The following is a 24,296-nucleotide window of genomic DNA, read 5'->3' as shown; positions in this document are numbered from 1 at the left end:
CACCCTCCCACTGAGCCCTCATCAGACCCAAAACCTGCTGACCTTCAGGAGGACACTCAAGACCTTGCTGTTCGATCAGTGGCATCCCCCCCCAGCGCCATGAGACCCTCGCGGGTATGTAGTGCGCTTAACAAATGACTGATTGATTGATTGATTGTCTTACTATCATCTCTCTCGCTAGTTCTCCCTCCTCTGTTTTAAGTTCTCCCTTTTTCCATGCTCCAGCTCCCTTCATTTCCTCTCTTTTCTTCCATCAATCTTCACTCTCTCCTTCCCTACATCGCTTTCAGCTCTCTATCTCTCTGTTTCCATTCTTTCTCTCTTTTATTTTCTTTCTCTCTCCCTCTTTCTCTTCCTGTCCATTCTTTATTCTCCCCCTATGTGTGTATTTTTCTCTGCTATGTCCCCGCCGTGCCTCCTGGAATTAGCCCCCAAGAGCTGGAGACGGTGACAGAGGCACCTGTATTAGATTTGCACCTTCTTGTGGAGAAGTGTGGCTCAGGGGTTAGAGGCAGCAGACCCGGAAGCTGAGATCGGTCCTGGACCAGGGTTCAATTCCCCACCTCGGCGGGGTCTTGGGCTAAAAATTCCACGGACTCGATAATTCTCGCCACGGTGCCTCCTCGACTCACGGGTTCACACTCTGCGACTCTGGGCAATAGCTTGCTTAATCTCCACAACGGCCCCTCGCGGCGGGATTCCTGACTTTCACCTTGTGGATACCCTGCTATCTCACAGGGGAATACCAGGAAGGGTTCCCTAAGCAAGCGCCGGGAAACCCACTGCGGGTAGCTGTGCGCTATATAAGCTCAACTACATTTACATTTACATTTAAAACACGTTTTCAATGGCTGCAGCCTCCGGGTAAATGTCTGACATAGTAAATGGCCACTCCAGCCATGAGGGAATAATAATGCAATAAATCATGTGTTTCCCTTCCCAAACTACAAAACTCGGAACACCACCTAATCTGGGTGGAACACCGTCGAGTCTCTGCAAAAATTTCATACGCATTGTAAGCGCATTTGCTAGGGCCATTCTGGGCCCCCCTGTAAAAAGATGTGGTAAGACTAGAAGGGGAACCACAGATGCCACATAGCGTTCGGTTTTTCACTGCTGCAGCATTACTGCATCAGTAAGAATTCTACAGGCCACAATGGTAAATAATGCGGATAAAGTGCATGACGAGGTGCAAAACCCAGAATTTTCCGTTGTTTACTCAAAAATTTTGCCATGCTTCGGTTGCGCATAACTCGTAAATCCAATTTGTGCACAAATAGGTATTACAACACCGGCAATGACGACAATGGGGGAACACTGCCTTTTGTGCCCAAATTGAGATTACTAGTCCAATCAGATTGAGAGTTTTAGGATTACTTTACCCTGTCGATCAGCTTTGGCCGCCGTTTTATCACCTTCAGGGCCGGTTCTAGGATCTGCGAGGCCCTGGGCTACAAGAGAACCTGCGAGGCCCCCTCTAATTTAGATAAGTGGCCCCCTGCAAGAAGACCATTCAGAGACACTGTGGGGGGCCCATTGTCCAGCATTTTTGCGTCCCCACAGTTTTAACTTTTACTCCACAAGCATTTCTCACACCTTCAGTCCGATAGGTGTGAGAAATGATTGTGGTCTAAAAGTTAAAACTGTGGGGGCGCCAAAATGCTGGACAATGGGCCCCCAACAGTGTCTGTGAATGGACTCTTTGCAATTGAGGGAGCGTCTCCGTCTCCCTCTCCTATGCCTCCGGACACCATCCATGAGAGGCCCAGGGAGGGGGCCCCCTCCAATGGACCTTAATTGCAGGCGACACCTTTCTTTGTAATAGATCGCCAGGGAAACAACAGGACACATCACTGGTGCGTGGCCCCATGCTGGTGGGCTGAGTGCGAGGCCCTGTGCAGCCGCCCACGCTGCCCATGCCTAGCGCCGGCCCTGATCACCTTACCTAGGTCTATCACTATATTTCTTTCGGATATCCTGGCGTCTTAGCGTGTCTATGCTTGGAGCGGTGGTTTGTATAACTTACGTAGTAATGTTTCCTTCTCTGGTGGATGATGCAGCTTCCGGGTACGAGCACGTTCTAGGAGGGGTCGTAGAGGATCATGAAGTTCAGTGCATTGGAGATGAAGAGACAACATTCTACGTGGAGGGGCTCGCTTTCCCAGATGTGCATTTCTCAGGACTGATCTCCATTCAACTTACTCTGCAGAAAAAGGATGAAGAGGTTTGTTAAAAGTAATTCTTCACAATTGAACTATCTGCATGAAAAAGCTGTGGCACCAATGAAACGACAATGCGACCTGTCTATTTAATGCTGGAGTATGAAATTCAAAATTACAGTGTGCAACAACCCTTAGCTATACATTATTGCTTTACAAAAAACATTTAATATGTGATTAGAGGAAACCAAAGATTAATGCAAACCATAATCACAGTGATTCCTTGATTAGTAGAAAGGAATTGATGTCACCTTGATCAGTTCCCAAAATTAATCAGATAACCTTTCTAATTTATCAGTGTGACTGAACCTGTGCTGCTGGTAAGGTGTGATTACTGTCTGCAGGTAAATTGTAAAATATGGCACTGACAGTGCACCCCAACATATTTAATGCATGTATATTGCATGCATTATATGTGCACAGGAGGGAAATACAATTTTGAAGGAGGGATGTCCTGGCATTTGTGTAAGATCGATTCCTGATAAAAGAGCTGTTGGTACATTTCTGTGTTCTTTACATTTCGCTTTTAATTTTCCCTGATGTTTACTTCATTGTATCAAATACTCATATTTGCTATTTTTAACAGTGTGTATATAGATGTGTATGTGGTCTATATATAGAATGAACCAAGCCAGCAGAACAGAGCACTGTACAAGAAGAGCAGCCAAAATTATTTGGAACCACGATCATTTAGCGGCTAGTGGTTGCTCTTGCCTGGACTGTGCCAGTCTCCTATGTATGGAGTTACTGCTCCCACAGTTCTACCTCTGCAGAGGGCTCAAAATGTCCCTGCTTGCCTTCTCCAATAAATCCCATGTAGGACTTCTGTTGCTGGACATCTCCGAAGAGTTCACTGGCAAATGATCCATGTTCAAAAGCCTTTGCATTTACTTTAAGGCATCCATAATAAAGGCCACTCATTTAGTTAGTAACTTTTTCTCTTGAATGTCACAGGAACCAAAGCGAGCAGCCTGCACTTTTCTTATAGTGGTACCCAGGGTTGGGAAGTATGCCAAGGTGGTCATGCCATCTCCTTACAGGTATCTATCCCTCAGTGGTCTTTGCCATTATGATCAACTACCTGCAGTGACATGACTGTGGTACCCAGGGTTGGGAAGTATGCCATGGTGGTCATGTCATCTCCTTACAGGTATCTATCCCTCAGTGGTTTTTGCCATTATGATCAACTACCTGCAGTGACATGACAACTGCTTAGAACCCCTACCGCCCTGGCACCGATGCCCTGGTGCCCATCAGGCTCGGCCGAACCGCTCTCCCCCCATCCCCCTTGGGAGGGACCTACCCCCACATGACCTCGATCACCCCACACCTCTGCCCCGGAATTGGAGGTTTACCTCTGCAGACACACATTGACACTCTTCTCACAACACTAGCCCTTTACCCTCATCCTTTCTCTTCAAGCTATCTTCTTCTCCTTATTCTTTCCCTTTGGGTGTCAAGGCACGTTTGTTATAAAGTTGTGGAGTTAGCATTAGTTACAGATGACTGTCTAATCCGGATCATTCACGTTGCGACTTCACGATGGGGGATACACCACATGCTAACTAACAGACGAGATCGGGGGAAGGCGCGCGACCGCGAGAACATGCCGCTCCACATCACATCTCATCCCCGTACCTCAGACTACAATGTGTAAAACGCCATGCGACATCACATTTGCAAAAACAAAAAGCTACCATTTTTTTCATATATTCCATCAATTCTGCCTAAGCAATGTGATGTGTGTTAGAAAACTCCCCATGTATTACCATTGTGTTGTATACTCGTTATGGTGTTATGCAAATGATGTGTATCATTTCCTCTTGCTCAATGCCTAAGTGTGCACTGAAAATAAAGGCTGGAAAACTAATAAAATATATTCAACAAAAAAAAAAAAGATCAACTATCTGCTCTTCAGGACAGCCTAGAAACCTGGCTTTTTTTTAGCTCGAGTCCCTATTTGGTATAAGACACGGGTTCTGCTACAGGTTTTTCAACACCAAGATGCCTTTTTGGTAATCAGGTTCCATAACTAAATAAATATGGGCCTTGTGATCCCAGTCCTGTTCCCATCATCTCATTGTTCAGGATATTGTTCCTGTTTTCTTTGGGCTCCCATATAACAGGCTTTCTCTTTGTGGTTCTCACACATGCTTTCATTATGCAGTATGATTTACCTATGTTTATTAACTTTATAGGTTTTATCAAAGGACCCAATATTCACAGATGAGGTGGTCTTCCGAATTGCTCCATGGATCATGACCCCAAATACTCTGGAGCCTCTTGAGGTCTTTGTCTGCAGGTAAAAAGGGCAGAGAGGGCTGAACACCAAGGACTCTGTACCTAAACTATTTCCTCTAACACTTCCTTTTTTGTTTGTAGTTTGCCTGACAACGCCATCTTTTTTGAGGAAGTGACCAGCTTTGTTAAACAATCTAAGTGCAAACTGACCGCCTGCTCTCCGAAGGATTCGGGAGGGGACCGCTGGATACAGGTAATGTCAAAATACAGTACATGTTATAGATATATCTATGAAAATTAGGTCAGTACAGTGCTCTCCACTGAATGAAGAATTACTCTCTAACCTGAACCTATCGTCAGAGATATAGGATAGTCCTACAAAGTAATGCCCTTTCTCTGAGGATTAAAATGTTCTGCCTTTGATGTACTCCTGTTCCTTTAAAAACGTTTGAGGAAGGCTCATGCATTAATGGGAAAACTCTTTCACAGAAAGAAACACCTTTGGTTATAAACTTTCATACTGGAGAATGTTGCTCTACTCCATGGAGATAACACATTGCCATCTAAGAAAATGTCCTCGGCCAAAAGTCTTTTTTCCTAAGTAGGTACATTCCATGAATTCTGTATGTTGGAATATCATATGCAGAAATATCCTCTGCTATAAATATTGTGTCCTAAACATTGTTCATACAAATATTGTCCCTATTGGGGTAGATTTTCTATTATTAATTCAAATGTGGTAATAGTTTTGTAAATTATATTTAGGACACACAATTTTATTGTCAGACGATATTTAGGTTACAATATTCTGGGTCCATACCTCCAGGTGAGTAGGAAGCTTACATGATCATAGCAACTAGTTCATCTCCTGAATTAATGAACAAATCAATCACTCACCCAATCACCTAGGCAGCAGAAAAATATGAGAATGCATGACTGTATATTAGCACCAGTTGTCTTTTTATTCCTCAATTAAAGGTGAAGAGGAAAGTTGACGCGAGAGTTAAACTTCCAGTGCTACAACTTCCTGTTGATCAAGGAGGTTTAGCTCGACCCCATTTAAGGACCTACTATGAAGCTGCATTTTATGATATATTGGCAGGATTATTGAGGATTAATCAGACAAGAGATAATTTTTTTCTTACAAAGATGCTACAAGAGGCAGGTTCTCAAATTCCAGTTTTTTTAAAAATTGCAAAGCTCCCAAAGAGGTCGAGATACAAGACATTAAGAGAATATGCCTCAAGACTGTCTCTCCTTTTTAAAAAAAACATGGTACCGATGGCTCTCATTATTTAAGTTTAATTGGATGTACTCAAATTGGCCTCCCAGTAAGTTTGAATCATATTAAAAATTGGGAACTTTGCGGGCTTCATGAGTTGAGACATATGGTAATCCAAAATAGGGTAATTAGTTGACAAGAGGTAGTTGCTAGAACTAATAGTCCCTTGCGTCCGACCTTTTTTGAATATATCCAGATTGTCTATTTTATCAGAAATGAGATAAGTGGTCTGCTTAATCCTCCTAATGCTATACTGACAGCCTTGTATGGAGGAAAGAATAAAGGTATAGGATATTGGTACAAGATGCTTCATTGCTCTGGACAAAATGTTTTAGTAGACAGACATCTGGAAAAAATAAGTCTCTCAACTCAATGTAATTTGTCCTCGAAGGACTGGGAGGTCCTATGTCAGTTGGGAAATAAATCTTTACGTGCAGCCAACTACAAGAGGATGTCTTTTCTATCTCGATGGTTAGCGTATTATACACCGGTGGGAGATTTGAAAGGAATTGGAAATATTTTGTGAACCTAGAACAGTTGAAGGGAGGATGATTCGTGAAGAAAATCGAGAGTAGATGATATACAATTTTTTCACTATTAACAGCCTTTTCATCTATGAATGTAACATCTTTGTTTGTTTTTTTAGGACATTTGCACTTTATTATTAGCTAGCACTAAGCACTTTAAGATTGTTCTTTATTGTACTTTTTGCACTTTGCAGCAGTACTTTATTGCAGTTTTGCACTTCTTTGCACATGCACTTTATAAATTGCAAATTTTGTACATAATGTCCTAAACATTTTAATGATGTCTTTGGCTGTTTTTCTACCTCGATGAATCTCGCTCCCTTTTATCTTTTTATCTCTTGTCTGATATTGAATCAATTTATTACTCATCTGGCAACGCCACATCGGAGTTATGTCATGATAACCAACATATTCAGGTCGGGAACAGCCCTGTCCAACAGCAATGCTTGGTTATGGCAGATCTGCCCACTTTCTATGAGGTCACCCTCATGATTCGTAGAATACATCACAAGGTAGTGATGTGCTTGCAATGGCATTTTTTATCTGAATGTGGTAGAGAATCAAAGTCCATGCTGAAAAGTAATTAGTTGTGTGCTACCTTTGGGACCTCATCATAGGTAGGAACTGCTATATAAATGCAATTGTAAATTCTAAGAAAAAAGTATTGACACATTTTGGTTTAAATAGGTGAACACATCAATAAACAGAATATTGATTTTCTGAAGAACTATACTTTCAGTCTAGACTGGTGGTAATTTCAACTCAAGGATATGCTATGATTTGTTGAAAAAAATCACCCTCCAGAAATTATCTTGCCTACTGGTCTGTTGGGGCATTGTGTAGGCAGACAATTATAAAACATATCTTGTTTCCAAGGTGAGCTATTACACATAGTGCATGGTCTAAACCTTCATTATTCTGTGTAAGCCTACATTATGATCCAACCTATTGTTTCACAAGGGTAATGGTTTAACCAGGATTTTAACTGTGAGCATTAGGACACCTAATTTTAGCTAAAGGATGTTTCACTTGCTGTGCTCTTTGTGGTTAGATGTAAACCTTTCTGTGTAGGTGAATTGTCTGATTTTTTAATCCGTGAGGCTGTGACCCATCACTGCATTAGGTATATTTTAAAACTTTTAGACCTATCAGCCTTAGGATGGTCTTCCCACAAACATTTTGACTTCACCCTTCTATTTTCCTGAATTCCGTTTTTTGGCTTTAGGGCTTTGTGCACTTTACCCCTACTAACCAGAGCTGAAGTGCTTGAGCTCACTCCCTAAAACATAACAACATTGTCTTACTTCTAATTGGTATATTTAATTTACTTATGAGTCCCTAGTAAAGTGGTATACCATATATCCAGGGCCTGTAAATTAAATGCTAGTAGTGGGCCAGCAGGACTTACTGTGCACCCACTTAAGTAGCCCCTTAAAACCTGTCCCAGGTCTGCCTTTGCAGCATGACTGCAGTATTAAACTGTCAATTCGACTTCGCAATATAACCTCCTTGCCAAGCCTTAAAATCCCCTTTTATTGCCTGCAAGTCACCCCTATGGTATGCCCTAGGTAACTCATAGCGATACCAAAGGGGATGATGGACGGAGCGCTTGAGCAAATCAAACACTCACCCCCAGTCAACTGATCTGGGTTTAATCCATCAACATTCTTTAGCGCACTCCACAACCCCAGTTCAGACATGGCCATATGCAAATCAGTCTGACCCTGTGCCTCATGGGAACAGTCCAGTCCGAACTGCCAAGCCATGTCTTCCCTGGACCGGAAACAAGCATCCTGGGACGGGTTTCGGGTTCATAACCCTCAGCAGCCAGGCTATCTTGAATCCAGTGGCAGAGTGAGCAAGGGACCCACGTCTGGGCATACCCTGCCAACTTAGGGCGAACAAAGCGATACCAAAGGGGATGATGGACGGAGCGCTTGAGCAAACCAAACACTCACCCCCAGTCAACTGATCTGGGTTTAATCCATCAACATTCTTTAGCGCACTCCACAACCCCAGTTCAGACATGGCCATATGCAAATCAGTCTGACCCTGTGCCTCAAGGTAACAGTCCAGCCCGAACTGCCAAGCCATGTCTTCCCTGGACCTGAAACAAGCATCCTAGGACCGGTTTCGGGTTCATAACCCTCATCAGCCACGCTATCTTGAATCCAGTGGCAGAGTGAGCAAGCGACCCACGTCTGGGCATACCCTGCCAACTTAGGTAGCTCATAGGGCAGAGTGCATTGTAATTAAAAGGCTGGCCATGTATAGTTACGTTTTACATGTACTGGTAGTGAAAAACTCCTTAATTATTTTTTCTCTGGAGTGAGGACTGCCACTCCCATATGATAACATTGGGTTGCCTTAATCCATTTAAATAGTGCTCACATTTAATTGGGAACAGGTGAACATTTCATGTTTGATGTCTGAAAAATTGTAATTTAAAGCCCTCTTTAATGGTAAATTCAGCTTTTACGTTACAATGTTGAAAAAAGCCACTTTAAGAAAGTTGCCATTTTGCTGCCCTAGCTATTTGATGCTTGTGGTCTGTTCGTTGGTCATATGACTGGGTGTAGTTGGCAGTTGCACTTTGTATCTCCTAGACAGTCACACAATAGAGGGACTAGGTGTGGCTGCATGGGCCGTCATTGGCAGGATAGGGGTGGTGGAGGTGGGTACTGCCCCAATTTCCCTGAATAGGCTGTGCTCTGTCTTCACACAAAGGACTTGTCACCACTGCTTTGTGTATGCATTCAGCTTGGAGCGAGGTCAGGGGAAGCAGGAAACTTCAAGCACTTAAAAGGGAATTCTCTAATAACTTCTCTTACTTCAAAGAAGGCACCAGGTATAAAAATAGAACCCTCAGACCCACTGTTCAGTTCACTTTCTGCACCTTTGGAAGGACTCTCAGTGGACTGCCTCTAGCTCCACAAGACTGTGTTCTGTACTTGGAAGGACTGATCTTCTGCCTGAATCCTACCTTGAACCCTCAGAGGCCTGCCCTGCTGCTTGAGCCCTGTTCCAGTGCTTGAACCCAGGACTACCAGAGTCACTGCAAGGGCTAGTTGGCTGGCCTCCTGATAAGAGTCTAAGGGACAGAAAAGACTCCAACTATCTTGAACCCACACATGGACCTAGCCTGAGTTAGTCCTAACCCCCCCCAAGTGGTGCCCCTCCAGTCCTAGACCCTTGGTGGTAGTGTCTTAGGTACCCAGATAGTCAAAATCCACACGTTGGGACTTTGAAATGTTTTAGCTAAACTAACCTGCTCATCTAGCCACCCAAGGTGCATTGTAGGTTAGGTTCACTTCACGGCAGCTACAACTACCTTCTTCTCTACAGCAGCAAAGCCTGTTCAGCAGTTCTTCACCAAAGGAGTATCCGGCCTCATGGAACGCTAGTTAGGTACAGCCTCCAGCCTCGTCCCACTGGAGATTTTCAACTTCCAGAAAAGAGACTAAGTCAGAACGTAGAAATCTTCACAACAACTTGGTCCAGCTGCTCCCGACAATGACGCTTCCTCCTCAGACACTGCCTGCAGCCTTGCCCTGCTGAACTTTACATTCTCAGTACAACTTTGGCAAAATGTATTTTTAATCTGAAGGTAACACCAATCCACATGTATTCGACTCGCACTCCATCGCGGTTGGCCATACTTTTCAACCTTGACCCAGCCTCATGTGACTAGATGTCCATGGTTGTTGCTTGGATCTTTAAGATGCTTTTACCTTAGGCTTTAAAAATTCATAACTCTAGTTCTACTGAAAGATCACTCTGCCCTTAACTCTTCAATAAAGTTTTAATTAAGATGCAGATAATACGTATGACCACTCATGGCAAGATCCTGACAGGACTACCAGTACACAGATCCAATCCCTAATATTCTGCATTCTACTTGATATTTCACAACATCTCAGGGTTGCTAAGCTACATGTTACACACTAAATCAATTATCTAATACATGTATATGAAACATATCTCCCATCCCACATTTGCAAATATAACATACACATGCTCCTACAACACGTGTCTCTACCCTATAACTTGACATATGTTCCTATACTATATATACAACATATATATACATATATATGTATATTATATTACCCTAGAATTTTCACAGACATCAAATATATTATTTTTACTCAACGAGTATTGATTAAAAAATCCCAACATTTTTATTTTCCTTCCACTCCTCTTCAGATCAGTTGCATCCTTTATCATCTTCTCATTCTTCTTATACTCCTGCCTGTATTCATCCTTATTCTACATTATCTTCTTACCCTCCTCATTCTCTGTCTCTCTCTTTTTTCCCATCCTTGCCTCCATTTCCAATCCATTTTCTCACTTCTGCCTCACTACATTTGACTACTCTACTCAAATGCCATCTCTTCCCATCATCCAATTCTACACTGAACCTCTTCACACTCACCACCCATTTTGGCAAAGAACACTTAGATGTACATTTCCTAGTATTATCCAACAACTTGGTCCGCACTAAATCACCACACTTGTACTTCTCTTCTCTTATTCCATATTTCACCTCATGAGCATACTCAAACTGATTACTCTGTACTCTAATCCAAAAATCTTTCTCATGTATTGCCTTCTTTCCTGTCGTTCCCCTCCACACCGGTACAGCTATGGTACATGGTTTTCTTTCTTTCAACAACAGAAAAGGAACTTCCATAGCAGTAGAATGCGGAATAGTCTGATAACTCCACAACACTTTATTTATTTATTCTTTTCAAGCCAACTTACTGTGCAAAGATAACTGTATATTTTCACTCAGAACCCTATTGAAACTCACTACTAGGCCATTCTCACGTGGATGCCCAACTGCCGTCCTCACATGCCTTAACCCAGAATGCACCAAATACTCTTCAAATTCATCTGATATAAACTGGGAACCATGATCCATTAACACTTCATCAGGATACCCTTCTCTTCTCCACACTTCTTCAAAAATTCCATGACAGTGCACAATTTTACCTCATTCACTACTCTCACCTCGGGCCATTTAGAATAATAATCTGCTATCACTATGGCAAATGTCTTCTCACAACCATCAAACTCAAACGGACCACAAATAAACATTGCAACTTTTTGTCATTGTTTGCCCGAAAAAGACACTGGCACCACTGGTGTTTCTTTTATCACATGCGTCTTATTACTACATGCACAACTTACACAATTCTTTACAAACCTTTCCACCTCTTGATACAGCCTGGGTGGCCAAAAATCATCTATCACTTTTCTCTTCATCCCTGACATTCCTCCATGACCCTCATGCAAAATGTCCAACAATCTTCCTCCTAATTCAATTGGTACAATTAACTGGTTTCCTCTTCTTACAATTCCATCCTGGCACGATAACTTGGAGCAAACATTTCTATACTGCGTCAACCACTTGCACTATCTCCTAATCTCAACCACTCCTTAGTCAAAATTCCCATGATGATTTGATTTCCACATCTTTAGCTACCCAATCCTTCCATTATTTTTCCAAAATAGCTTTGACTTTAATGTCTATTCCTAAAGTCTAACTTTACTACTCCTAAACTGAGAAAAATCCTAACTTTAGGGCTTTCGGTATTCACAGAAGGCATTTAGGAGTCCTAAAGTTAGGAGTCCTAACTTTACTACTCCTAAACTGAGAAAAATCCTAAGTTTAAGACTTTCGGTATTCACAGAAGGCATTTAGTAGTCCTACAGTTAAGATTCCTAACTTCTGTGAACACCGAAATGAGTAAGTGCCTTCTGTGAATACAAAAATGAGTAAGTGTCTTCTGTGAATACCAAAATGGTAGTAAGTTTAGGATTTTGTCTTAAGTTAGTTCTGTGAATCAGGCCAGTAGTCACCGTAGTCACAGGGAACACAATGAATTAAAACAACAAATATAGCCACTGTTGTCAGTCGAACATGGATGCCAAATTCACTACCCTCACCTGCCGGTTATCAGTCTAGTTTTCACTGGTACAGTTCCCACTCTGATAGGCCACTGGAATCTTCCCCCTTTTTGATTGGCCAAAAGACTCACATGTCACTTGGGACCAAATCCTCCAGAATATGACTCTGCCCATTCCAATTTACTATCCATACAGCATGATTCACAACATGGTGCTGCACAGTGATTTATCCCTTGTTCTATATATATATTTTTTATATTGATTGCTTCCTTAAAACAGCTGTTTTACTGCTCCCTATGGTGCGCATGTCACCGTGCTGCTGATTAAAGTGCTTCTGGACACATGTGCCTTCCTGCTGGTGTGCATGCCATTGTAACGTCACCAAAATGCTGATTTACTGCTGTGCACCTCACACCTTCACTCCTGTTGAGACACAACACACACATTCAACTTTAACTGCCTCATGCGTCTTGATGCCTTGCCTGACTTTACACGCCTCCTCCATAAGCGCTGCTACACTTGCCATACCACATGCCGTCTCATGCATCTTGATGCCTCACCTGACACCTTGCGCCACCTTCAAATGTCCTGCTATAGTTTGGTTTAACGTGGTTGCCTCACTGTATTGTACAATGCACGGCCCTTCACGAGGTACACTACGTACTCAGTGCTCACGTCTTTCACATGCCGTTAAGAATCAAGACACAATACCATTTGTTCCTCACAACATGGCTCTCCTTCCTTAACATAAACCACTGCATTAACTGTTATACTTGCTCACCAGGCACCATTTTGATCCATGGACGCAACAAAGTTGGCCCTTAAAACTCTGGCCTAGCAGCTTCACAAAATAGCTTCCAGCCTTCAAGCATCAGTTAGGATTGGTCCTGGAGTGGTACTCCCATCCTCGTCGCCATTTAAAAGATCACTCAGGGCTTAATTCTTCAATAAAGCTTTAATGAAGTACAGATAACAGGTATGACCAACCCTGGCAAGATCCTGACACCAACTGCCAGTACACTCTTCTAACCCAGACATTCTACGTTGTACTTACTAGATCACACCCCCTCAGGGTTGCCTATCTACATGTTACACAGTAAATCAATTATCTTATACATTCACATGCAACATCTACTAATTGGACTTTTGTTGTTTTGTGTCAAATAATTTATTAAAATGTATTCTATCTTTCTAAATTGGTGTGGAATTTCTTGTGCTGTGTTTCCATTTCATTGCTGTTTGTGTGCTACATAAATGCTTTACTCAGTGCCTCTAAATTAAGGCGGACTTCTTTTGTACCCGTTTTCCAGAGGGTTAAGCCCAGGTTAATATTTCTTTTTTTTTTTTTATAATTTTTTTATTGAACAAGGCAGTAGGAAGACATTGGTACAGAATTAGTAAAAGAAAAAATCATTAAATCCTTCATCATTAGACAAAATTTCTAAACAATATACAAGAGACAAACCTAGAATATACAATACCACAGCAAAAGTGCAAAAACTGCAATAGTATACGACTGTGCGTACCTATATTAAAGTGCTAGTGCAAGATAGTGCAAAGAAAACAGCTGATATAAGACATCAAAATTACTATTACGATTCATACAAAAACAGCCGATATATCGCGGCAAGGATATCGTAGCCATTCTTAAAGTGCTAGTGCAGTAGTGTGCAAAGTTGGCTAATATATAAACATCTGATATGAAGCATCAAGATTACTAAACGATTCATAAAGTGCTAGTACAGTAAAGTGCAAAAACAGCCAATTTAAAGCAGCGAGAATATTATTGCAATTCTTAAAGTGCTAATGCAGAATCATGCAAAATTGGCTAATATATATAAAAAAAAAGCTGATATAAAATGTCAAGATTACTATTATGAATCCTATAGCACTAGTACAATAAAGTGCAAAAACAGCTGATATAAAACAGTAAGGATATTGTTACAATTCTTGAAGTGCTAGTGCAGTAACTTGCAAAGTTGGCTAATATAAAAAAAGCTGATATAAAACAGCAAGATACCTATTACAGTTCATAAGGTGCTAATACAATAAAGTGCAAGAACAGCCGATATAGAACAGCAAATATATATTTACAATTCTTAAAGTGCCAATGCAATATCATGCAAAATTGACTAAAATAAAGCAATAGTAAAGCATCAACTTCCTTTTAGCAATTCCAGCTTCTCAAAATATTTCCAATTCCTTTCAAATCTTGCAATCGCTCCCACCCTACCTGCATAAGCTCTCTCAAAATTACATGTTCTTCTCATTTTCTGAACCCATTTTAATTGACAGGGAATCACCACGGATTTCCAATTTTGTAAAATCAAGGACCGTGCTACAACAGTAGAAATAAAAATAAATACTTCTTCTGATTTATTAAACCTATTCCTTTCTTTACAAATACCAAAAAGAGCCACCTCTGCTTCTGGTAATAGTATTTTCCCAATTGCCAGCTCCATATCTGTGAAAATCTCCTTCCAAAAAGATTCTAACTTTGGGCAGGAAAAAAAAATATGATACTAGCCACCCTGACCCCTAGTTTTGCATCTAAAACATCTATTCTCGCATTCAGGGAACATTCTCTGCAAGGCCTCCGGGGTATAGTATGCCAGCCAGCGAGAAAGAAAGGACATTCGCTTATAATTAGCTGCCCGGAGTGCTTTGTTTCCTAAATGACATACTACCTCCCAGTCTTTATGTCTTTATCTGTAAAACCGCACTGTGACGTGAGGCTTATTTTTTCTAGATGACTAACAATTACAGGAGATGATCCAGAAACGAATAACTTTTTATACCAAAATCCTATACCCTTATATTTCTCCCCATATAGAGCTGTTAACAGGACATTGGGGGAAGTATCTAAACCCCCTATCTCTTTTCTTATAAAATAGACCAGCTGTAGGTATTCAAAAAACATAAGCCGCCTAGGATACGCTCTATCTATAACAGTTTGCCAGCTAATTACCTTGTTTTGAACAAGTAGGTGTCTTATTTCGCAAAATTCGGCAGATTCCCATTCTATCAGGTGATTCAAGGATATCTTGAGACCCATTTTAACACATTCTAGCAATTTCAAATAAATAGCGCCATCTGAACCATGTTTTTTATATAAAAGCCGTAATCTTGATGAGTACCCTATCAATGTCTTATATCTTGTTTTCTTAGGAAGCTTTGCAGTTTTCAAAAAGAAAAAAATTTGAGAGCCTGATTCCTCTAGCATTCTATCTAAAAAAAAATTGTCTCTTGTCTGTCTAATCCTTAGTAATCCTGCCACAAATAAATCTTCTCATCATGGATTCAAGTTCATTAAAAAAAGCCATATTGACTTTAATTGGGATATTACTAAACAAGAATAAAAGCAAAGGCAATACATTCATCTTTATCAATGCCACTCTACCAATCAATGACAAGGGCAATAGGTCCCATTGTTCAAGCAGGCTCTTTATTTTGTTCTTCATTTTTATATAATTCAACCGAAAAAGTTCTTGATACTCTCTGGTCACGTAAATCCCTAAGTATCTTATTGGATCCGGTTTTTCTGCTTAAGACTGAAGATCTAACGGAAGAAAATCTAGATTAGAATTTAAAATAAGAACTTCCGGTTTTTTTTCATTGATCTTATACCCCCCAATCTTCTCGTATTCCTTAAGCTCCTTCATGAGATGTAAAATATTTTCTTTTTCGGGAGCCAGATACAGGACAATATCGTCAGCAAACAATTTTAACTTTGACATTCCAGCAATGGGGGGTAGTATTGCGTTATTGTTCCTTATTTTTATAACCAAAGGTTCGATAAAAAAGGTAAAAAGCAAGGGAGATAAAGGGCAGCCTTGCCTAGTACCACGATTTATTTTAATCTTTCCTGCTTGCCTAGCATTGACTATTACCTGGGCCGATGCCCCTTCATAAATATTCTGTAGCATACGAATAATTGGGGCAGGGAATCCAAAATAACCCAAGGAAAAAAATAACGCTGACCAGTTAACTAAATCAAATGCTTTTTCTGCATCAATCATTAAGATGCATGCAGAAATTGAATTAATATTAAAATAATCTAACGCCTGTATCAAATATTCTGTATTAGCTGCCATATATCGACCGGCTATAAAACCCGTCTGGTCTTGATGGATTACTTCCTGGGCCGCAAACACAAATCTTTGTGCCCAAATTTTCATAAGAACCTTGTAATCCGAGTTCAATAGACTAATTGGTCTGTAGGAATTCACATCCTCCGGATTCTTATCTTTCTTGACAAAGCTAATAATTGTGGATTCTTTAAACTCAGAAGGAACCTTACCGCCTACTCTAATATAATTAAATACATTTTTCAAAGGATCTTCTAGTTCCTTCAGATACACCTTATAAAATTCAATCGGGAACCCGTCCTGACCTGATGCTTTTACTCCCGCTGTTGCTTTTATGCTATTTTGAATTTCCAGGGAACTTGTTTCGCAACCTATTTGATTGCTCCTAGAAATGGAGATTTTGGGAATATCCAGATTATCAAAATATTCCTTAATCAATATTCCCTCCACTTGAAAATCTGTGGAGTAAATTCTCTCATAATGATCTAGGAAAATTTTCGCAATTCCCTCGCTCCGAGTATCTATTCCACCTAGAGGATCTTGAATTTTCAAAATGATGGAGGACTCTTGTTTTTTTCTAATTGAATTAGCCAGAAGCTTCCCCATCAGTTGACTATCTTCGTAGAGCCTTTGCTGAAAGGCCTTCGAACTATTTATCTTTTCCAGAGTGAAAAAATCCCTGAGCGATACTTTAGCTTGTTCCCATTTATTAGGCAATTGATTGAGTTTTAAAGCATACTCCTTCTCAGCAGCACACTGGAGGGCAGATATTTGTACCTTGCGAACATTTGTCTTATTACTGGAAAATGCAATAATCTGCCCCCGGGCTGCTGCTTTAAATGCGCCCCATACAGCAAAAGGCTCTGCTGAATCCTTATTTACGAAAAAAAATTCTTTCATCCACTCTTTAAAGCCCTCTACCCAAACAATATTCTGTAAAAGGGTGCGATCCATCTGCCACCTAGGTCGCTCCCCTTCTATGCCTTCTAGCATCAGTTCCACTACAACCCTCCCATGATCTGAGAAGGGGTTACAGCCTATCAGTGTGCTGGAAATTTGAAGTGATCTAGAAGATAAAAAAAATCTATTCTAGAGGCTGTATGAAACCTGTTAGAATAACATGTGTAGGACTCTGTATTGGGATTCAGGGAGCGCCAGGAGTCCCGCAGTTGGTATTCTGTCATAAAAGCTTCTAGCACACCTTTCGTCTTTGGTTTTAGTTGCCTCTTATTCTTGTTGGAGGTATCCCTCTTTAAGTCCTGAATATAATTAAAATCACCTCCTACTATGATTTGCCCTGGAGTGCCCCTCAAGATTTCACTAATTTCCGTCAGGGCCGAGGTGTCATCAAAAATTGTGCCATAGTAATTCACGAAATTAAATACCTTTCCCAACAATTTTTTTTTTTTTTTTAATCCTCATATTGCGAAATTTCTATGTATATGGAAAATTTGGTTTCTACCTCTGGAAATATTTTCCGTACCGTCACCGCCCGTTTCTCACTTGCCATATGATGTTCCTTCTCCTTGTTTTCTCAGAGGAGACCTCTTTGCCATTACATATCCACAAGTCTGTAGGCGAGGGAAGAGGGAGCTTAGCCACCTTGGCTACTCTTATGAGTATCATACTCATAATCCAGACTGTGTATTCGCTTAATCATAGGACAGAGTGTTATATCTTTTTTTTTTTATGGATTTACGTGTTTTTCCATAATTTCCCAATAATTAAACCTTTTACTCCTATGACCCCTTCTATCCAGTTTGTTTGTTTTGATAACAGAATTCATCCATTCCTCATGTGAGGGGGCTGTTGGAACAATCCACTTAATGCATATTTCTCTTCTTGCTATTACCATTAATACAAAAAGTAGCTTTCTTTCCATTATTGTCAGCCCTATTTGATCTGTTGTGTTACCAATCCCAAAAAGAATAAGAAATTCACTTACTTCTAGATGTTTTCTGAATATCAGGTTTAGCGTCTTACCAACTGCTTCCCAGAATGTTCTTATTGTTGGGCATCTCCAGAACATGTGGATGTCATCTGGCCTTTCCTCCCCGCACTTCGGGCATTTCTTAATTCCTGCATTTTTAAATTTTGAGAGTCTTTTCGGAGTCCAATAAGCTCTATGCAGGGTGTACAAGTGATTTCTTTTCAGTCTTACAGATTTTAGTGTTGACCAGCATTTCTCTACTGACTCTTCCCATAGGTTCTCTAAATCATCCGTTTCCAAATCTTTTCCCCACGTTTGTTCTGCTATTTGGTAGCTTTCTTCTTCTTCTGTTAAAAATGTCCAATACCATTTTGCTACCTCCTTTTTTATGGGTAAGGTTTTTGTCATTTCTTTTTCCAGATTTTTGCTGTCTTTATCCTGTGATGGTATTGTTCTTACCCAACTGTTCAACTGATAATATTTAAATTTGGATATTGTCCCATTAGTAATTTTATGTATTTCTTCCCAGGAGATCAATGTTGAGCCATTTAGTAGTTGACCCCAATAGTTGATGTTGTTTTGTCTTAGTGGATTTGCCATTACGTCTTTCAGACAGATCGGGGTTCCTGGAGAATTCCATATTGGTGCCAGTGCACTATAGTAGGGAATTTTTAAAGTCTGTCTAATTTGTGACCAGAGTTTTAGTGCTTCTTTAAGGACCTTTAGTTTAACTTTTTTAAAGTATTTTTGATGTCCGAATTTGTACAAATAATGATCCTCTGCTTCTGTAATTATTTGCAAATATTCTGGGTAGTATTGGTGTATCCCCAGAAGATTCCTTATGTTTTTGAATTGGAATGCTTTGCAATATTCCATTAGATCCGGACTTGCAATACCTCCTTTCTCTTTTTTTCTCCTTAGCTTCCTCCATGATATTCTGGTTCCCTTAGATGCCCATATGAAACTTGATAGTTCTCCCTGTAATTTTCTGAGTTCAGTTTTTTTGAATTGCAGTGGAATGTTATTAAACAAAAAGGTAAATTTTGGGAGGATGTTCATTTTTATAATGTTTGACTTCCCTATAAAACTTAAGGGCAGACTAGACCATACTTTAAGTAGTTTCCTTACGTCTCGGGCTACTCTGTTTAGATTGTTTTGTGCTATTTTGTCTATGTTTTGATTTATCAAAATGCCCAAGTATCTTATCTCTTTTTTTATGTAGGGGCTTTGAAAATCGGTATTCCATGTCATTACTTCTGTTTTAGTATAGTTTACCAAATAACCAGAAACTTGTCCAAAATCAGACATGATTTTTTCTATAGCTGGTTTAGATTTCTCATATTCCTCTGTAAATAGCATGAGATCGTCTGCGTATAATGCTAATTTTTTCTCCCAACCCTGATATTTAAAGGGGATTATATCATTACAGTTTCTAATTTTAGTAGCTAGGGGTTCTATATACAGGTTAAAAAGTAAAGGGGAAAGAGGACACCCCTGTCTCGTACCTCTAGCAATTTTTATGTTATTTGTAAGATTTCCATTTACCAAAATTCTGGATCTAGGGTTTTTATATATTTCACCTATCACATGAAGAAAGGGTTCCCCTAAATTGTTATTAGCCATTATACTATTTAGGAAAGCCCAGTTCACTCTATCGAATGCTTTAGCAGCATCGACCGTTAGTATTGTTAGAGGATTGTTATTCGATACAGCTAAATCTATGGTGCTTATAAGTTCATGTGACAATTCATGTAGTTGTCTTCCCTTTGTAAACCCTTTCTGATCTGTATGTATGAGTTGAGGTATGATCTTTCCTAATCTTGTTGACATGATTTTAGTGAAAATTTTATAATCTGCATTGAGCAGAGATATCGGTCGATATGATTCGCATTTTTTAGGGTCTTTTCCTGGCTTTAGTAGTATTGTTATTATTGCATCGTTCCATGTATCTGGCAATGTTTCCTTCTGTGTTAATATTAAATTTGTTAATTCTGTTAATTGTGGAGCTAGTGTGTCTGTTAACATCTGATATAATTCATTTGGCAGTGTATCAGGTCCCGCTGCTTTCCCTTTTTTCAGCGATTTTATTATCTCTTTAACCTCATTAGGTGTAATTTCCTTATTCAGCTCCCTTTTCTCCTCCTCTGATAATTTCAATATGGGCAAGTCTTGTATGTATTTTTCTATTTGATCTTTAGATGGATTTATATCTTCCGTGTACAACTCTGAGAAGAAAGTCTCAAACTCTTTTCTAATTTCATCCTCCTTCGTAGTTTGTCCTGTTTGATCCTGTTTACTTATGATGTTTATTTTGTTTCTTATACAGTCTGTCTTTAATTTCCATGCAAGCCATTTCCCGCATCCTTCTCCGAATTCATGTTTAGCCAACTTGCTTGCTTCCCATTTTGCTTTCATTCTGTCGTCAAGAATATCATTTAAACATTCTTTTTGTTTCTGTCTCTCTTTCTGCAGATTCTCCTTCCTTGTCAAATCCATTTCTGTGTGTATTTGTGTGTCTAAGATGTTGATACCTCTCTCTATATCCAGTAATTCTTGTTTGAATTTCTTATTTCTGTACGCTCCCAAACTAAGTAGTTTACCCCTAATTACTGCCTTATACGTGTCCCAGGCTATTTGTTTGGAAGTTCCTGTTTTATTATTCTCAAAAAAGATTTCAGTTTCTTCTTTAAGGGATTGTACTATTTCTTGTGGCTGAGTGATCTGATAAATGAGCTGGAATGTGTATAAGATTTGATGTGTTTGTTAGTAGATTCCTGTCTACTAGAAAAAAGTCTATTCTAGACCTGTGTCCTAGCCTTTTATTGTAAAATGTAAACGGTTGGCTTTTGTCTCCTTTTTCTTTCCATACATCAATTAGGTCTAGATCTCTCTTATATATGCTTAACCACTCTCTCATTTTCGGTAAATTAGATGAGTTAACATTCTTTCCTGGGGGAGACCTATCGTTTTTAAGGTCTGGAATAAGATTAAAGTCTCCTCCTAGAATTAGCGGGGTATCGGCTGTTAGAAGTTGTGTATACAAATTCTGTAAGGGCTCTGAATCATCAAGATTGGGGCCATAATATCCTGCTATTGTATATGCAGTATTTCCTAGTTTTATTTTTGTTACTACCCATCTTCCTTTCTTATCAACTTGTGACGATTCAATATTTGCCTTTAGGGATTTTTTTAGAATGATAATTACCCCTTTAATATTACAACTTTGCTTTGTACATATATATGCGTCTACCCATCCTCTGTTTTTCATTTCCTGGTCCCATTCTTCTTTCAGTAAATGTGTTTCTTGAAGTATGATGATTTCACATTCAGATATTTTGAGATATTCCAAGATTTTATTTCTTCTGCTTTTTGTTCTCATACCATTAACATTCCAACATAATATTTTTATGGTTCTACTAGTCTCCCCCATTTTCTTTGATCATCATTTTTTTCCGGTAGGTTTCCCGATACGTTTCGGTAGCATTCGACTTTAATGTTACACTTTTCTTTTTCCATTTCTTTTCCAATATCAAGGATTTATTTTTTAGTTTTTTTTCCCTATTTTGCTCCCCACCCTTTTTTTGACTTTTGTTTTTTGTGCTTTTTGGTTTTAGTGATTTGTTCTTACCCTCCCCGGGGAAGCCTCCTTCTTCTTTTTTCTTAGGGGCTTTCATTTACCCCCTTTCCGCTCCTCTTGTTGGACCTGGGAAATATACTCGGAAGTCTTATGTTTTTTTAGGTGTTTTATTTTTTGTCTATTATCTTTAACATTTGTTTTCATTTATATTCTATTTGCGGATAAAAGCGTTTTTTCTTTTAAATTGTGGAATTTTCCATTTGGACAGTGTCTTTCATTAGACAAATCAGATTTTTTCCCTCTTCTGGATCTTTAATGTTCCTCATTTTATTTCTCCACATAATTCTTAAGGAGGGAGGGAACTTCATTTGTACCGTGGCCCCTAAAGATTGTAACTCTGGCATAAGTTTTCCTAGCTCCCATTGTCTGTCTTGAGACGCTTTGGACATGTCTGATCTAATTCGAAATGACCATGAGTCTTTTTTGAAGGTTCCCTCTTTCAGAGCTTCGCCCAAAATTCTCTCCTTTAAGGTATACGTTTTGAAATTTATAAGAATTTTTCTCTGGTTTTTTCTTTCTTTAGGCTTTCCATAAGGGTCTCTATGAACTCTTTGTATGTCTTCATTTAAGGATTCTGCTTCACACCATGGGAAATGTTCCACAAGTAGTTCCACAATAAATTTCTTGATATCACTACCCTCTTTATTTTCTGGAACATTCAAAACTCTTATGTTATTTTTTCTAGCTTGATTTTCCAGAGATTCCATTTTTTCATTTATGGATTTCCCCTCTTGTCTCAGTGTGTAGATTTCCTTTCTGTTGCTTTCCACTCTATTGTTCAATTTAGCCACTTCTCCTTCTATAGCTGTTACTCTCTCCCCAAGTGCGTTTAGTTTACAATCCAATTTTTCACATACTTCTTGAATTTTGTCTTGTTTCGCCTCAGATATGGCGAATTTGTCCCTCATTTCATTCCATATTTTCTCAAGTATATCATTAGTTTGCCTCCTAGAACTTTTAGGGCTCATCAGACCTTCCTTCTCGGTTACTTGTTCCCCTGCTACCTCATTATTATCAGGCAACGTGTCTTCTAAATCTTCTAAATCTCCCTCTTCTTGAGTAGTGACTGAGGTAACCTTAGTTGTTGATACCCCTCCTTCAGCCATTTCTTGCTGCTCTTGCTGTTCTGTTTGAGGTATTGTTGTATCCAGTTTTTTTACTTCTCTTCCAGCCTTAGTTACCGAGTTTAAAGAAAGTTTCGAGTTCGGAGTTTTGCTTTGTGAATTTAGGAGAGACTCCTTTTGTGAGACGCGATTTTCTTCCCCCTCTTCCTCCTGTGATAAATTTTTTCCTTTCAATTTATCCACTGCTGGTGCCAATGTATTTATATCCTCAGCCTCTTTTATCTTTTGTACCTGGACTTTAAAAAAAGTTCTCAAGGAAGGAGTAATTTTTATTTTTTGATTTGTATCAGCTTTATCTCCGGGTAGTTTTAGGATCTTTTTTGTGCGTTCTAGAGATGATTTTTTTGTCTTCCTTCTTTTAACTTCCCTGGGGGTGATATTCTTAGGGTATTGTTCTTGCTTAAGAAAGTTTCTGTTCCTAAGAGAATAGGTTGAGGTCACAACCACTTCACTTTTCTCTTTCAAAGTGTCTAGTTTCTTTGTGTCATCTTTACCTTGGAGAATCTGTGTTTTAGCTTCTATTTCTTTTCCATTGCTCAAAGCTTTTATTTTATCCTCCTCCTCCTGTACCTTCTTATTCATGTGAATCTTAAAGCTGAACACTGCCTTTTTTTCTGACTTATGGCTATGTTTTTCTCCAAATTCACTTTTTCCAGCGTCTCATTTAACTCTCCTGTCACCTCAGTCTGACTTGGTTTTATTGCCTTACTGTTTATTTCATTTGCGCAAACTTCTTCTTGAGCTACTATTCCACTTGATACCACTCTCTGAGCTCTCTGTTCTCCCTCGCTACAGCCGTTACCTGTGCCGATGCTGATGCTGTCTCTGCCACTGATCCCTCGGAACAGGAAGCCCAGTCTTCCACACGCCCTTCTGTGTGCCGCTTTCGCTTTCCCTGCCTCAGCCCAAACACTGACGAGGCTCACGGAGTATTCCGGGACGATTCCCTGTCCCCCCGACGAAGGAACAGCATTTCCTGCGGACTCCGCCGCCAACTCTTTCTCAAAAAGGTAACCGACCATTTACCCCAATTGTTGAGTTTGCGAGGCTGCAAGGCTGCAAGGCTGTGAGGCTGTAAGCTAGCAATATGGCGTTTTGTCCGTTTTTACTATTGGGGATTATTTTCGCTTCGTTCAGCTTGTGCTCCGCTCCGCTTACATTCTGCTTCTCCGTGTCTGTGATTCCGCTTATATCTCGTGTTCTCCGCTTCTTATTCTTATTTCATGGTTCTGTATACGCCATTGATTACACCTCGTAATCAGTATCCCAGGTCTCTTTGTGAGGAGCGCTCCGACCGAGCGTCTCACTCAGCCGCCATCTTCCCCCACTCCAGCG

General features: G+C 39.9%; 1 protein-coding gene across 1 annotated transcript in view; it reads left to right on the top strand.

Moving 5' to 3' along the window:
* The window catches only part of LOC144753237 (protein-arginine deiminase type-3-like), a 160,714-nt gene that overhangs the window by 84,559 nt on the left and 51,859 nt on the right, over positions 1-24,296 (top strand). Inside the window, exons 7-9 of the mRNA XM_078640994.1 lie at positions 2,061-2,224; positions 4,418-4,521; positions 4,602-4,713. Coding sequence (XP_078497120.1) covers positions 2,061-2,224; positions 4,418-4,521; positions 4,602-4,713 — 380 coding nt within the window. The remainder of the gene's footprint in view (positions 1-2,060; positions 2,225-4,417; positions 4,522-4,601; positions 4,714-24,296) is intronic.

Source organism: Lissotriton helveticus, chromosome 5_1 (genome assembly GCF_964261635.1).
Source record: "Lissotriton helveticus chromosome 5_1, aLisHel1.1, whole genome shotgun sequence".
Classification (NCBI taxonomy): Eukaryota; Metazoa; Chordata; class Amphibia; order Caudata; family Salamandridae; genus Lissotriton; species Lissotriton helveticus.
Note: the sequence above shows the minus strand (reverse complement) of the source record. Positions and strands in the feature narration are given on the sequence as shown.